General features: G+C 46.9%; 1 protein-coding gene across 1 annotated transcript in view; it reads left to right on the top strand.

Moving 5' to 3' along the window:
* The first annotated feature begins 5,691 nt into the window (after positions 1-5,691).
* Positions 5,692-16,016, top strand: part of Zswim6 (zinc finger SWIM-type containing 6) — a 167,172-nt gene continuing 156,847 nt past the window's right edge. The window contains 3 exon segments of the mRNA XM_027401515.1: positions 5,692-5,798; positions 5,800-5,834; positions 5,837-6,361. Coding sequence (XP_027257316.1) covers positions 5,707-5,798; positions 5,800-5,834; positions 5,837-6,361 — 652 coding nt within the window. The 5' untranslated portion in view covers positions 5,692-5,706.

Raw genomic sequence — 16,016 nt, 5'->3', positions numbered from 1 at the left:
AGGAATTCATGGCATGGGCTAAAAATAATCAATTCTAAGCCTTACCCCAGCTTTGCTGAATATAAAGCTCCAGAGGAGGGTTGAGAGGTTTATTTTTTTCTTTTTTTGTTTTTTGAGAAAAGGTTTCTGTGTGTAGCCTTGGCTGTACACTTGGTGTACACTACCACTGCCTGACCTAAGTCTGTAGTTCTTTCTCCTTTTTTGGGTGGTGGGGTTTGAGACAAGGTTTCTCTGTGTGTAGCTCTGGCTGTCCTGGAACTTGCTCTGTAGATCAGGCTGGCCTAGAACTCAGAGATCCATCTGCCTCTGTCTCCCCAGCACTGTGATTAAAGCCATTTGCCATTACCGCCCAGCTCCCTAAATCTGTATTTCTAATGAGTGTTCAGGGTGATTCTGATTCACTGGCAAGTTTGAGAAATACCAGATAATGGAAAGAGTTCTTGTGATGGACTCAAATTGGAATCATTGCCTGATTGGACCAAATAATCTTTGGCCAAGTCCTCTGTGCCTGAGTTTCCTTATTTGACTCTTATGTAAAGTTGCTGGGTTATCAACTGAGTTACCTGTAAAGATCCCAGAACCATGTCTGTAATCTCTCAAAACACAGCAGAAGTTTAGTGGCTTGATTCCTCAGCATTTAACAAAAACAAACAAATTTCCAAACTTTCCCCCCTTTGAAGACAGAGCTAAACTGGCTGGTTCTCCATCACTCCATGCCCACTTCTTTTATTGCCCAAGAGTTTCTTTGGAAGTAATGACTGGCCCAGAAGACTCTTTTGGTATTTTATTTCTTAACTGATGAAGTGTCACCTCTAAGACCCCAATCCTCATCCCTTTTATCCACACAACATGGAATTATCTGTTATTTCATTGGAGGGGAGATTAATGCTTGGTTCAGAGGTTAACTATGCTATTTGAGGCTTTTATTCCCTTCTAAACAATTGAATTATATTACATGGAACATTATTGGCTTTGATTAATATAAAAAATATATCCCAGTATGAAAAATAGCATGGAAATGAGCATAGTTGTGTGTCTGTCTTCAGATGACTCGAAGTTCCCTAGATTTAATCCAATTTCCTTGTCTTAGAATCTTCCTACTAATGGCAAATTATTGTCTTAATTAGCTGAGATGACTAGTAATAATGATGAGGCAATGTTTTTTTTTTTTTTTTTTCCCTGCAGTCCTAAATACTGGGACTGTGTAGTTCTTACTACCAAAGGGTAACTTTAGAAACTCATGTGGGAAGCTTGTCACATGTTAACTTTTGATTTCCCCATCCAAAGTTGTCTGCAGTGAAAACTAGTGCTTTGGGAATTTGATAAACTGATACTGAATTCAATTTAAAATTTCAGTTTTCCTTTCTTTGAAAGAAATTCATGCTAAACAGTCCAAGCTGGCCTTGCATGCCTCATCCTCTTGCCTCTGCTTTGTGTGTGATATACAGGCTTTTTTTTTATTATTATTTTGGTTTTTTGAGACAGGGTTTCTGTTTGTAGACCAGGCTGGCCTCGAACTCACAGAGATCCACCTGCCTCTGCCTCCCGAGTGCTGGGATTAAAAGCATACACCACCACTGCCCCGCTGCATTTATTTTTGAAATTTAAGGGCATATCCAGGAGGAGATGGTGCATGCCTTTAATCCCAGCACTTGGGAGGCAGAGGCAAATAGATCTACAGAGTGAATGCTAGGACAGGCTACAAAGCTATACAGAGAAACCCTGTCTCAGAAAACCAAAATAAATAAATAAAATGTAAAGATGTAAGAGGAGTCATGATAGATCTACACCACTGCCTTAGAGTCCTGTGTCTTCCTGCTTGCCTGCTATCCATCCATCCATGCACCCAAATCCCATGGGCCAGTTATTGGTTGTGGGAATTGGAACGGGTGAGGGTTTCTTTCTTCCCTGAGTTCATTAGTTTAGCACTGGGAGAACTACTTAGAAAGTCCACTGGGGAACCTAGCTCCTGACCATACTGGCTGTGTGATGTGATGAGTCAGGGCATATGGGAAGCTGTTGCCTTTCAGCACTCTGCTTTTCTACCACTGGAGATGGCCCTCACATGGACTGGGTCCCTGGGGTAGAGGTCTGGTAGGAAAGGGAAATTATATTTTGATCATGATTTATACAAACAGTAGGAAAATAACTACCATATATCCTCAAGATTCAGAAGCAGCATAAGCACCATTGGAAGATGGCACACCATCCCTGACTGGGCTTCTGGGTATAGCTAACTATGAGCAGAAGCCTTGGTGTGGTGAGGGAGGGGAGACTCAGAGACTCCAGAAAAGGGGACATAATCCCAAACCTTCAGAGAATGTTTAACCTGACAAGAAATAGAAGACAGTAGCTCAGAAGTGTGATGCTTGGCAGGATGGTATGTCATAAGACAGATTCAAAGTACTGAGGTTCTCAGAGAGAGAGGTCACACACCAAGGTGGGTTTTTCCAGAGGAAGTGGCATTTAAGCAAGTCCTTGAAGAAGGGTAGGAATTTAACAAATTCCAAGAGAAGAGAGAGGTTTCAGGCCTCAGGAATGTCTTGAGCAAATGTGTGGGGCAGGCAAGTCCTGTTGGGACATAACAGCATTCCTGTTGGGGAACTGGGGAAATTTTCTTTTGGGTTTTAGAAGAAGACAAGGCTGGAAAGTTGGGTTTGGTCAAGACAGATCAGAGTTTGGACTTTTGCCAGTAGGTGCATAGAGCCATTTAAAGGGCTTGAGCAGGAAGGTGATACTAACAGAGATGTACTTTGAGAAGCACAGCAGCTGGGTGGGGGAGAACTTGGAGGAGGAAGGGCTCTACACAGACATGCCAAGCCAGCAGCAAGGCTCTTGCAGAGTGAAGAGGAAGAAAAACGGACTACGAGCAGTGAGAAGGACTGGGATAGTCAACGGTGCAAGTGAAACTGGGAGAATAGCATGAAAGAGGCTGTCAAAGAGGACTACAGTTTGGGGGCCTCTTTATAGGTTATGATGGGAGAAAAAAAAAAAACCTCAGGGGGGGAAGAGATCCTAGGATTCAGGAGACACAGTACTTTGAGTCTGAAACCAGCATTCTGGCGATGACTGCAGTGAGCTGGACATGAAGAAGAGATGAGCTGAGATTTGGTTGGTGTTGACTCTCCAAGACCTGTCATCAAAACATGATCCTTATAGGCTACAGGATGGGGGTACATTAAAGTTTGAAGTAGAAGACGACGACTTGAAGACATAGAAACCCAAGAATGAGAGGGAACCGTTAAAAAGGAAGGGTGGACAGAGTATCTGAGGCCACAGGGAGATAAAGTTGGGTTACACTGGGCCAGTGGGCTCAGCTTTTCTTTGAATTAGAAAATGAAGCTGGATTGCCCCAGGGCTATGGGTTCAGTCCTGGAGCACTCAGGTTCAAGGGCCTGGTTTCCATCCCCAGCAAAAAAGTAAACATAAAATGACTGGATCCCTCCAGGGAAGGTCAATACCTTAGATCCAGTCTCTTTAGTTCATTGTAATACCAAATTCTTTCAACGTTAATCCCTTCTCAAGGTGTGTTATTTTCCTATAATGGAAATTAACCCATTCCACTAACACCACATCTGACCCCGAATGAGTCATTTACTCTGTCTGAGGGAACCCGTTTTGTCATCTTTAACTTTCCAATTCATCGGTCTGTGTACACGTGTGAAAATGCTTGGCGATCTACACTGCACAAGTCTTGTCATGACTCTTTGAGGACAAATTAGAGCTCAGCCTACCTACTTTCTGCACCAACAGCCTAAGTTTTAAAGTCACTTAAAATTATTTTTAAGAGATTTAGGTATTAAATAACCGAAGGAAAGAGACTTCCTCTTCCACTTACCCATAAAGATCTCCCCGTTTTCTGCCCAGCTTTTTTTCCTAGGCGCCGAGGAGGTGCCTAGAAAAATACTGGATGGATATACAAAAACATGTCACCAAAATTTTCCTAACAAGCAGCTATGGAAAGTCTGCCAGCGTCCTGTCTCCAGGGACCTCTAGCCTGGGGCTCCTGATGCCCGACATGGATCACGTCCAATGTCTCGGGCGGCCTTCGCTTTGAGTGGGCAATTTTCTTTACAACGCCGACGCGCTTAGTCGCTTTAAATTCAGACCAGGGAGGCAGTAGGGAGTAGCCAATAATGCGAAAGTGTCGGAGGCGCTAGGGCTTGTCTCCAACAATAGGACAGTATCTCTAACACTGTTTACAGTAAAAACAGAAGGTGGAGCAAGAAGTCAAGGTGTCTAGCGCGGTCATTAAGCCTGCGTCTTGGCTGAGATCTAACCAAGCTCTGCAGAGTGCGAAGAACAATGTCCGCAGGGTTCCCGGTTCAGACGGGGACTCGCTTCACCGCCTCCGCTGGCGCCCGGGTACCAGAGCCCAGCGCTGCTCGCTCGCCCTGCTGGTCTGCTGCGGGAGGACCAGCCGGCCGGGCGCCGCCAGTGCTGCAGGGAGCGCGGCGCGCGTCCCGAGCGCCAGGACTCCGGGTCTCAGCCCAGCCGCAGACTAGAGCGTCCGCGGCCGCTGTCCACCGGGCGGCCGTGAGCGAGCAACCGTCTCGCGACCGAGAGTTTGCGCGATCCACTGACCGTGTGTGCGATCTAACTGGAGCAGCCCGACCCCTGGGGCTACACCAGGTCGCCGCAGAGGGCAGTTGGGGCTCCGGGCAGTACTCGGGCGGGCCGGCTTCTTGGCCCGAAGGGCTGGAGGAGTGCGAAGGCGGGGCTGGGCGGCGCGGTCTGCTCGGGACGCGCGTCCAGTGGCTGCGGGGCAGCTTCGGAGCGCTCTGCGTGTCCGGGCACTCGGTCGGCTCGGCTCCCCATCCGTCATCGGGCCGGAGCGAACCCGGGGCTCAGGGCTGGGCGAGCTGCAGCTCGGCGGGGCAGCCGCGCCCCTTCCCCACCTGGGTCGGCAAAAAGTGAAGTGGAAAACAGTGGCTGAGCTCAACCCTCCTCCCCTTCCCCGGCGCCGCAGCCTTGGCCGAAGGCGGGGGAAGTTCACTCCGCCCGGTTGGAAGGAAAGCAGGCGGCCTGGGCCGTGCCTCCCCCGCCTTCCTCTCGGCCGCGTCCCCCGGGCTTCACGCAGCATTTCTTTGTTTTGAAAGCGCCTCCTCCGCCCAGAGGCTTTTCCCCGCGGGGCCGGCTGACGGGGGGGGGGGTGGGGCATCGAGCCGTCGGCCCGCCCTCCATTTAGCCCGGACCCTTCTCCCCCACCCGCCCCCCTCCCCGCCCCGCGGCGACCCACGAGGCGCTTCTTCACTTGGCGGACATCAAAAGGAGGCAGGGCGCTGGAGGGCTAAGTTGAGTAGACAGGGGGCGCAGAGACCTACCCACCTTCCCCTTGGCGGGCGGCCCGTCCCCTCCCGCGGGAACCCCGCCTGAGCCCCGCCCCTCGCGTCACAGCAGCCTGACATTCTCACAGCCCACCCGGCACCCAACCCGAGCGCCCCCGCCACCCCCGTGTCCACGGAGCGCTCTATTTATGTTTCAGCCCAGTGATTTGCATAGGCCCCGCCCCGCCCCTAGGTTCTCCCTATCGGCGCTCCTCCTCGGCGCCGTCGTCACGGCATAGGCCACACCTCCAGTACCCCTACAAGGAGCGGCGGGCCCTAGATGGCAGCGTGGCGTCGCCACGGCGTGTGCGTGTCGCGCTTCCTTGTGCCGTTTATAGGGTCCCGGCACTTCCGCTGTCGGGTTAGAAGCGGCGCGGTCATGGCGGAGCGCGGACAGCAGCCTCCTCCCGCGAAACGGCTCTGCTGCCGGCCGGGCGGCGGCGGCGGCGGCGGGGGCAGCAGCGGCGGCGGCGGGCGCGGGTGGCGGCTACAGCTCTGCCTGTCGGCCCGGCCGCGGGCGGGCGGTGCGGCGGCGGCGGCGGCGTGCGGGGGCGGCGCGGCGCTGGGACTGCTGCCGCCGGGCAAGACCCAGAGCCCCGAGTCTCTGCTGGACATCTCAGCGCGCAGGGTGGCGGAGAAGTGGCCGTTCCAGCGCGTGGAGGAGCGCTTCGAGCGCATCCCGGAGCCGGTGCAGCGCCGCATCGTCTACTGGTCCTTTCCCCGCAGTGAGCGGGAGATCTGCATGTACTCGTCCTTCAACACCGGCGGCGGCTCCGCGGGCGGCCCCGGCGACGACAGCGGCGGCCCCGGCGGCACGGGCGGCGGCGCGGGCGGCGGCGGCGGCGGCTCCTCATCCTCGCCGGCTGCCACCTCAGCCGCCGCCGCCGCCGCCGCCGCCGCCGCCGCCGCGGGCACCGGGACCCCGTCGGTGGGGGCGGCCAGCGCTGCGGACGGCGGCGACGAGACGCGGCTGCCTTTCCGCCGGGGTATCGCGCTGCTGGAGAGTGGCTGCGTAGACAACGTCCTCCAAGTCGGTGAGTCACGGGGCCGCCGCGGGCCGTCGGTCATTCGGTCTGTCCTTCTGTTCCTTGGGGAAGGGTCCCCTCCGCTCCCCCGACCGCCCCGGGCCCGGCGCACGGTGCAGCGGGCCGCTCGGACGGTTCCCCGAGCGGAGCGCCCATTTCCTCCCGCTGGTCCCCGCCCCCGTCTCCCCGGACGGGTTAGCGCGAGTGGGAAATGAATCAGCAGGACGCGCCCCTCGGCGGCGGGCCGGTGGGTGTCGGCGTCCCCGTCGTCTGTCCCGCAGGCTGCGCGCCGGTGTGCGGGGCGGGCGCGGACAAAGGCGCGGGCGGCCGCGGGGCTCGGGCTGGGGCGTGCGGCGCGGGGGAGGGGGCGCGGGCCGCAGACAATGCCGGCCGGGGCGCTCGCACGGCGCTGCCCGGCTCGCGTCCTTTCTTCTGGCGCCGCTCCGCGCCCCGCGGTCCAAGGGGGGGGGGTGATCTCCCCAACACCGCCTGTCCACTGCTCCGCTCGGGGCTCCGACGGCCGGCCAACCCCGCGTTCCCCCCCCCCCCGCTTCCCTAAGGCACCCGAGACGAGCTCCGCGCTACCCGCGCCCGGGTGCCCGAGCCACCCCCTTCGGGAGCCGGTCCGCGGAGGGGCGCCGCTTGTGCTTCTCCGTCCCGGGAGGCACCCCGCCGCCAGACTTCGGCCTGCGCCCGGGGTCGGGGCGCGGTGCTGAGGGTGCTGGGCAGCACTGCCCGACGCTGTGACCCGTGGCCGGCGTCCGCACTGAGGGGCCCCGCGGCCGCTGCCCGCCCCGCACCACCCGGCACTTTGTTCTCCTTTCAGGTTAATGTGTGCCCCTTTCAATTTTCTGTCACCCTTCGAAAAGGGGAAAGCAAACAAAAGAGCCTCTTTATTTCTTTTCAGGGCTTGTAAAGTAGAAGATATTTGACAAAGGCGAGAGGAGGACTTGTGATTTAAAGCTGCACAGCCCTCCTTTCTCTGACAGACCTGGAGTTTTCTCAAACCCCTCTCCCTCCACAATGTTTTTTCTTTTTCTTCTGTTTAGGTATCTTTTCCAGTCATAGCTAGCGATGGGAGTGTTTGAACTGGACAGAAGTGAACAATGCTACAGAGAAACTCCCCTGTCCCCGTATTTTTTTTTCTCTCTCCTGATTGCTAAAGGCATATTTTATAACCCTCTCCCACTTAAGTCTGGTTGAAATTGAAGGGATGGACCCCGAACCAAATGAATGAGGATAGATCTGAAAGACAGTCTTTTTCTCTCTGGGTTTTAACTTGCTCTCTTCTCTGTAGTCCGATCCTTTTATCCTTGTCTCTGGGAGTGGAATGGGGGTCTGGATAGTGGCCCTGACACAAGAGATTTGTTTTAATCCTGTTTGGTTAATTTGAATTCTAATGTAATCTGAAAACGTGATTTTCTGCATGGTCATTTATTTCCAAAGACAGCCCTCAGTGTGGCTCAGCACCCTTTCCTTCTGTCTAGAGGGGGGTTGGTTGGTTTTTTGAGGCTATCCATACTCCCCCCTTTCTTCGATTCTTTAACATCTAATTAACAGTCTTTCAAGTTACATCCCCCCCCTTCCCCTGACGTTTTGAAACCGATTGAAGCACGTCTATGGTTTCTGACTATAACTAGAGTCTTCGAATTTTTATGGCTTGGCTGGCAACGTTGAGTCGTGTCTCTCCCCCACCCCTTCCCCTTGCTGTGTTTGACTCTGCTTGCAAGCAATGAGGAATGACAGGAGAGCACATAGGGAGGGTTTCTTGGCTGATTGCATTTAAGCCAGGAATTCACTGTGAAAATAAAGCCAAGGGGCGATAAATAAAAGATGCAATCTTCTCTAGGAGACAGACACACAGCGTGGGCTTTGCCTGCTTTCATCAGTGGAAGAGGCCAGGGTGAACAGTTAGTTGTAAAAGAAAATAGTAACTTTTTCAATAGTCCCCAAAGGGGAAGGCGGCCACTTGAATGGAATTGGCCCTGGTCGATGTGAAGTGGTATCTGCAAGTATGGTTTCAAGACTTGACCTCCCACTTTGGAAATACTTACATACGCGCTAAACAAATGCTATACAAATTGTGGAAAACACTTTTTTTTTCATTTCTCTGAGTTCTGCCAGTTTATTTAACATCCAAGTTGCCTTACTGTTGTCAGTCAGCTTAGGGATAGAAGGGCTGTTAAATAAATGCCTGGCAGCTGGCACTGTGAGCTAGAAAACTTAGAATCAGGCTTTGTCCACCCTTGATGAGGAGTGGGGAGGCCAGCTAGATTAACTATCTAATTTAGCGTTAAGTGGTGGTTTGAATCAGTGTACTTAAGAAGCTTATAATTGTAATTTTCTGTAGGATTCCCCCCCAAAAAAAAACCCAAAAAAGGTGATATGGAAAAGGACAAAATAGTGTGTTGTTCTCACTATAAGCAGTTTTCATATTGACGACTTGGGTTTATATGGGAAATGCTAATGAATGCTAGTCACAATAGGGGAAATCTAATTATTTGGCTTTACATTACATTTGTTACTATTGAAGCTTGTCCAGAGTGTGAGCAGTAGGAAATTGGGCTGGTCAGAAATGAAGCTTGCTGGGTAGATTTTAAAAGCAACACACTAAACCTTTAGTACTGGTAAGTGATAATTGAATTATAAGCATGAATAATTATATTTAATAATTGCTTGTCAGTGTCCATGGGCAAGTTTTATAGAAATGTGTTTACTTATTTTTGTTCGGTTAGGATGCTGGAATACTGTTGGTAATGTAGTCTTGATCTCAGTTAAGCAACTATTTCAGAGATATTGCCTGAATCTCTGGAATATGACCTAAAATCAAAGACAAAGTCAGGTATATTTAATTGGAAGAAAAATCTAAAAAAATTCTGTTGGGCTGAAAACACTATTAACCAAGTAAAACCTCTAACTGGAGCAAATATTTCTGATGTGTTTGACCAAATGTAGGCAGAAAAATCCTAGAGGAATGACAACCCAGGAGGAAATGTAAGTATCACAGCTCAGAGGCACAGAGCTAACTAATAAGCACATTATCTCTTTTCTTACATAGAGACACAAGTACAAATGACATACACTTTTCATCTGCTACATTGCTGAAGTCCAAAATGACAAGTAGAGAGATAGTGCCCAAAGCTGGTTAGCCCATGTGGGGAAGCATGCTGCCCAGCCCACTGCTTGGAGCAATCTTCTGTGTAATTTCTGGGAATGTATCCTATAGATGATAAGGACATTGGTGCCTGGAGGTGTTGGTATGGGACTACCCATTGTATGTAGTTTGCTATAGTGAAAATCGGGACTTAATTTGTCAGATAGAATTTGGTCAAAAAGTACTGAGTGGAATACTATGCAACTATGAAAAATATCAAGTAAGTTGATATATTTTAACAATGAAAGATGACTTTTTAAAAAATAAACAACTTAGGCCAAGTGTGATGGCACATCCCACTGCTTATGGCAGGGGTCTCTGAGTTTTGTGGGGGGGTCTCTGAGTTTTGTGGGGGGGTACCCTGTTCTACATAGTGAGTTCCAAGCCAGCCAGCGCTACACAATTAAGATCTTGTTTCAACAACAATAACAACAGAACAAATATCTAACTTGATTCTTGTAGGATGCTTCACCTACTGTTTAAAACAACAACAGAAGACTTTGGTGTAAAGAAAGGCCATGGCAGAAGCTGAGAATTGTGGGTATGTGTGGAGAAGTGAGTTGTGTGAAGCAGCAAGGTTTTGGAGGATTTATTTCTGTCTTAAAGCAGCACATACATTTTCAGAATTAGTGATGATTAATATCTGCTTTGGAGTTATAATGTGTTTCTGGTGTGTTTTTGTATGTGGGAAGATGATCTTTCTGAGAGACTGGGATGAATGATTTTTTTTCAGTTTATTTTGATTTAATTATTAATTTGGAAGGTAGGCATATTTAAGCACAACCACAATCTTTTGTGTGAGAAGGAAGGAGTTACATTTTCAAAGCAGTTGGCCATTTCTTTCTTTGGTGATTGCTTTTGAGAGAGAAAAATACTGCTCAAATTTTATTTACAAGTTGACTCAGGTACTCCTTTTTCCTGGTTTTTTTTTTTTTTTTTTTTTTTTTTTTTTTTGTTGCTGATGTGGGGGGCAGGTCAAGGCTGTAAAGGGGAATCAATTACAATTAAAATGAATAAAAATTTTAATCAGATAATTTATTGGCCTTTATTTGAGTATTCTTATTTTCTTTATTGACCAAGGATGACTATATAAAATGAGACTAAACTCACTTTCAGAGTTGAGTATATCTTAGATTGGCTAGAATGTTTTATTGCATCCACTTTCAAGTGTAAATAGGGAACAATTTTGTATAGGATATGTTAATTTGTTTTTGCTTTTCAGTGGAATTAAATGCAGGGACAGGTGAGGCAAATGCCCACTGCTGAGCCACACCCCCATCCCTGCATCTGCCTTTTCATTAATGACAAAGTTAAGTGCATAAAAGAAGAAATTTTGGAAGCACTCACATGCTTTTGTGTGTGGCTTGAGATGCTTGCTTTCTACTTCTCAGCACCTGGTAGGTTAGGAATGCCTGGCATTTGTGTGTCATTCCATGACAGGTGGTATTGGTCCAGTGAGGAAATCTCCTGTCCAGCGGGTGCAATACTTTTTTTTGTAGCTCAGATACTGATCCAACAAAGGGAAGGAGGAGCTGGCTCGGTAAGTAAAGTGCCTGCTGACTAAGCATGAGGTCCTGAATTTGGACTCCAGGTACCCACTAAAATGTGTGCATCTATAACCCCAGCATTGAGAGGGTGGAGACAGGTGGATCCCTAGAGCTCATTGGACATCCAGCCTAGCTGAATTGATGAGTTCCAGGTTCAGTAATAGACCTTATTTGAAAAAACAAAATGTAACTGAGGCACATACTCACTGTTGACCTATGGCCTTCATGCACAGGTGCACACACATGTACAGGCATTCACATGAACAGGATACATAAACCACATGGACATATATGTGCACATGAACAGATACTTCAACAACAATGGAAGATGGAATTGCAGGCTTGTGTTAAGCAGTCATTTCTATTTTTGCTTCAGTCTTGCAGTTTTGTTTGTTGTTTCCTGTTGGGGGTCAAACTAAGCATCTGTGATGCTAGGCAAGTCCTCTACCATGGGGCCACATCTGCAGCCCTGGTATTGTAATTCCTTGCTGAATACTTGTCTTATGAGCACACTCTTGGATTGAAAAGGCCGTCTCTTTTTTCCCTTTTGTGTAAATTTCATTCCTTTGGAAAATGCTTGACTTTGATGCTTTTCTTGTGGAAACATCAGGATGCCTGTGAGCCATGGCCTTTAATGGAAGAGAATTACTGCAATTAATCAAACATTGGAAGTTCTTATTCTCTTAAGTATGTCCTTGTTGATTTTTAAGATGCTCATTTTGTGGTTGCTAGTCACTTGCTGTCTCCCTCCTAGCTCTGCATGTTTCATAAGGAAAAATACAGACCAGCATCTCTTCCACTCACACTCACATTTAGCATTTAGTTAAGAATGTGTGATTTCTGCTAGTAATACATTCAGAGAACAGGATGGCTTTTAAGAAAACAATTCATTTTAGAAGTTACATGATTGCTTCTGTTTTTGTGTTAGACTGTAAATTTTGTTTAGTGAACCAGAATGAGTTTGGAACGTGGTACCTGCTTACACATACGTGCGATAAGACGAACTCACTTAGTCTTAGGAAATCTCATAGGGGAGTCGTTACACTCCCAACTGCTACTGACTTAAACGGTTAGGTTAAAAAAAAAAAATACTTAGCCTAGAAAAGGAAGTAAAATTATTGGTAAATGTGAAAGTCTTAGAAATAAAGAAATAAAAGGTCAGTGTATTTTTTAAAGGCCGCAAAATCATTTTTCATTACCTTTTAAATCACCATTGTATAAACTAAAAAAGGATTTTACCAGGTAAAAAGCCTAATTTATATCTACCTTGCTTTATTTGTTTTTTGACTGTATGTGTGTAGATTACTATATATTTGAAAACACGAGTTCCTCCCTGATTTGAAGTAAACGATGACTCTCGTGAGAAGTTAATATCAAATGATAATTTGGAGAAAAATGTTATATCATCTTGTTCGTAACAAAACAAAACACTTGTTTCTCAGTCTAGCCAGATTATCAAAAAATCAAGTGTTGGTTAGATTTGCTGAAGACACCTGGGTGTGTCTTAATTTTTATTCAGTGTCCTGGGTACTGCTGAGAATATATTTGTACATGGCTTTCATTAAAAATAGGACTTTCTAGTAAATAGTAGATGGCTGGTTGTTAAGGCTTCAGCAGATGTTTTCAGCCTCTGAAATGCCCTCCCTCCCTCATTGCACATAGTGGCCTTGATCTCAAGACCATCCTGCCTAAAGCCTTCCAGATGCTGGAATTACAGGTGCCTGGCCTGTTTCTGTGGAACCCTGATTCGAGAGTTTTGAGATGCTCACAAGTCAGTAGAAAAGGAGACAGGCTTGAACATTGCTGTCTCAAGAATATTTCAGTGTTTCTGGTCTGTGAGCAGATGAATTCCTCCATATAAAAAGCTATTTTTAGAAATGAAACACGTTACAGTTTTGTCTGTTTGTCGTTGTGGGAGCTTTTAGAGATGGAAAGATACCATTAATTTCAACTCTCGATTTTCATTTTATTTAATATTTATATATTTTTGGAACAGTCTTATTTATTCTGTAGCTCAGACTGGACAGGTACGCACGATGTGTGTACTCTGGGCTGGCCTGGAGCTCACAGCCATCCTGCCTCTGCCTCTCAGGTGATAGGGTTATCGTTGTGAACCACCATGCCTGGGTTTTCTTGGTTTTCCAATAAAAAGGTGAGGCCCAGGCACTTGGAGAAGTTGTCCAGAGCTAGTTAGTAAGTGGCAGAGAAAACCACTGACTTTCTGGTTTCGCTCTCTTGGTTTGCCAAGATGGTTGGCAACCTCAGAAATGGCAGCAAGCATTTCTTGAAGGTGAACGGATACACATGTTGGTGTGGTTGGTTATTCAACTCAATGTTGTGAAGTTGTGAAAGTGTTCTCAGACAGCATTCTAGTTTCAGGCTAAATTATAAGGGCTTCAGTTCAGTGATGGTCCTAGCATGCAAAATAGGTGCTGTTTTGTGGCTAAACATTAGTACATGCTGTGGTGTAAAAGCCCATGAAAAAGTTGTGTCTGCTATTACAGCCATGTGTGGAAGCTCATGCAGACACCTATGTAATAAAGAATTTACTGAAAGTGTACAGTGCTTAGACAGAGTGCAGACATGAATGCCAGAAGTGTGGTGTGAATTCCCTGTGTCTGTTGTTGTGTCCATGTTTCAGAACATGCTTGTACATATCTCACTGCTCTTGTCAGCAAGTTGCCTCCTCATCAGTAAATCACATGTATTCAAAGCCCTTCAGGATATGCCCTCCCCCCCCCCTTTTTTTTTAATGCAGTTAAGTTCTGAACTTCTAAACGTTTTTTCTTTTTCAAGGTTTTGGGCAGTTCCTTGTTGAATCAGTTTGATAGGATTTCTGGTGATACCCTACTGTAACATTTACTGGTCAAGAGTGGCAAAAGCTAAATTTATATAGCTATTAGCAATGTACTAGATATTCATTTTTTTCCCTTCCTTGCAAGGCTAGGTAGGCCTATCATTGTTATTGAAAGGTAAGCAACTGCCATGATGTCAAAGAAAAGGACAAGTGCTCTCTGAGCTTAAGCAGCCGGCTTGTGATGCATCTGCTGTGTTGTTCCTAATTCTGGATTACCCTCAAGCTCATAGTCACTGATGCTTTTAGAGTGGCCTTCATGGTGACTTGAAGGTCAAATGGTGACTCTAACTTGGATTGTAATGTCTGTCTTAGCCAGTCACCACTCTTTCCCCCACACCTACTGCTTCCTGCCTACCACCAAGCTATAGCTGGCATTAAACACATGTTTTATTCTTTTAACTGAATTTCAACTTTGGAGGATGGTTGGACTGATCAACTTCCATGAGAAGTGGAATTTTTGAAAGAGGAATAAGATTGAGTTGGTCATGTGTGTGCTGCATAGAATGCTCTCAAGGTATATCTAAGGAATTACATTTCTCATTTTAAAGCCCTTTCAAACTACTGTGGTATTTCTTCATGCTGGCAGAGCAGTTGACTTTCTTTGAATGAGATGATTTTTTAGTTTTGTCTGTGCAGTTGCACGCAGATGTTAATTGGTAGGATGAAACAAAACCTTTCAGTACATTTAAACTCTTAAAACCCAGTAAGTTGGGACAGAAAGATGGCCCAGAGATTAAGAGCACTGGTTATTCTTCCAGAGGACCTGGGTTCAATTCCCAGTACTCACATGTCAGCTCACAACTGTCTGTAACTCCAGATCTGACACCTTTACACCAATGTATATAAAATAAAGTTAAATAAATTATTTAAAAAAACCCAATAAGTTGATCAGATAAATTGGAAGTCATTAAATGAATTAATGTGCTTAAACTCAGATGACCTGCTGCCTGGTCTTGCCATATTTAACAGTCTACTTGAAGTGTTTTCATTGTTAACTAATATCGGGCCTTTACAATAGAAGATAAAGGGAATATCCCTAAGAAGATAATGTAAAAATGAAACATTAGAATTGGGTTTTAAACTCCTTTTTTTATAGAGACTTCTATATTTATTCTGTGTGTATGTTTGCCTGTTTTTGTTTTTGTTTTGGTTTTTCGAGAAAGGGTTTCTTTGTGTAGCTTTGGAGCCTATCCTGGCACTCGCTCTGGAGACCAGGCTGACCTCGAACTCACAGAGATCCGCCTGCCTCTGCCTCTCGAGTGCTGGGATTAAAGGCGTGTGCCACCAACGCCCGGCATGCATTCAGAAGCCTTTGGAGGTCAGAAGAAGACATTAAATTTCCTGGAAGTGGAGTTACGGGTGGGTGTGAGCTGCCACATGGATACTGGAACTGAATCCACATCCTCTGCCAGAGCAGTAAGCACTCTTTAAAAACGTTTTTGTTTTTTAGTTTTATTTAATTTTATGTATGAGTGCTATGCTTGCTTGTAGGTATATGTAACACATGCATGTAGTGCCCACAGAGGTCAGAAGGGGGCATTGGCTCTCCTGCACTGGAGTTAACAAGCAGTTGTAGTTGGAAGTCACAGTATGGGTGCTAGGAATCAATCCCTGGTCCTCTGGGAGAGCAGCAAGTACTCTTAACCACTGGGCTGTCTGTCCAGCCCTACAGCAAGCACTCTTAAACTTGCTGAGCCATCTCAGTAGCCTCTGCATTTTTGATTCTTTCCATCCGCACAGTATAGAATTCTGTAGCTGCTTTTGCCTGTTAAATATTTGCTGATGGCAGCCAGCATCAGAGGAGCATCTTCATATGTGAAGGACAGGTGTTTCATAATTCAGTTACAAAGGACAAGGTCCTTTGAGCACTGGCCTTTCTTAGTAAAGAATTGGACAGTAAAGAAGGCTGCACTATTTTCAGAGACCTTTGTACCCATTTCCTTAAGTGGTTTCTAAACAGAAATGCTCATGGCTTTCTAAATACTTGCAAAATAAATCCTAAAATTGAGATATTAAGAACTTGTACTCTGACTGTTACATATAAGTAAATGTGTAAAGTTTGTTAGCCTGTTCCCGAGGATTTCTTTTTCAGTAGCATCCTTCAAT

This window comes from Cricetulus griseus, chromosome 2 (assembly GCF_003668045.3).
Source record: "Cricetulus griseus strain 17A/GY chromosome 2, alternate assembly CriGri-PICRH-1.0, whole genome shotgun sequence".
In the NCBI taxonomy this organism is placed as follows: domain Eukaryota; kingdom Metazoa; phylum Chordata; class Mammalia; order Rodentia; family Cricetidae; genus Cricetulus; species Cricetulus griseus.
Note: the sequence above shows the minus strand (reverse complement) of the source record. Positions and strands in the feature narration are given on the sequence as shown.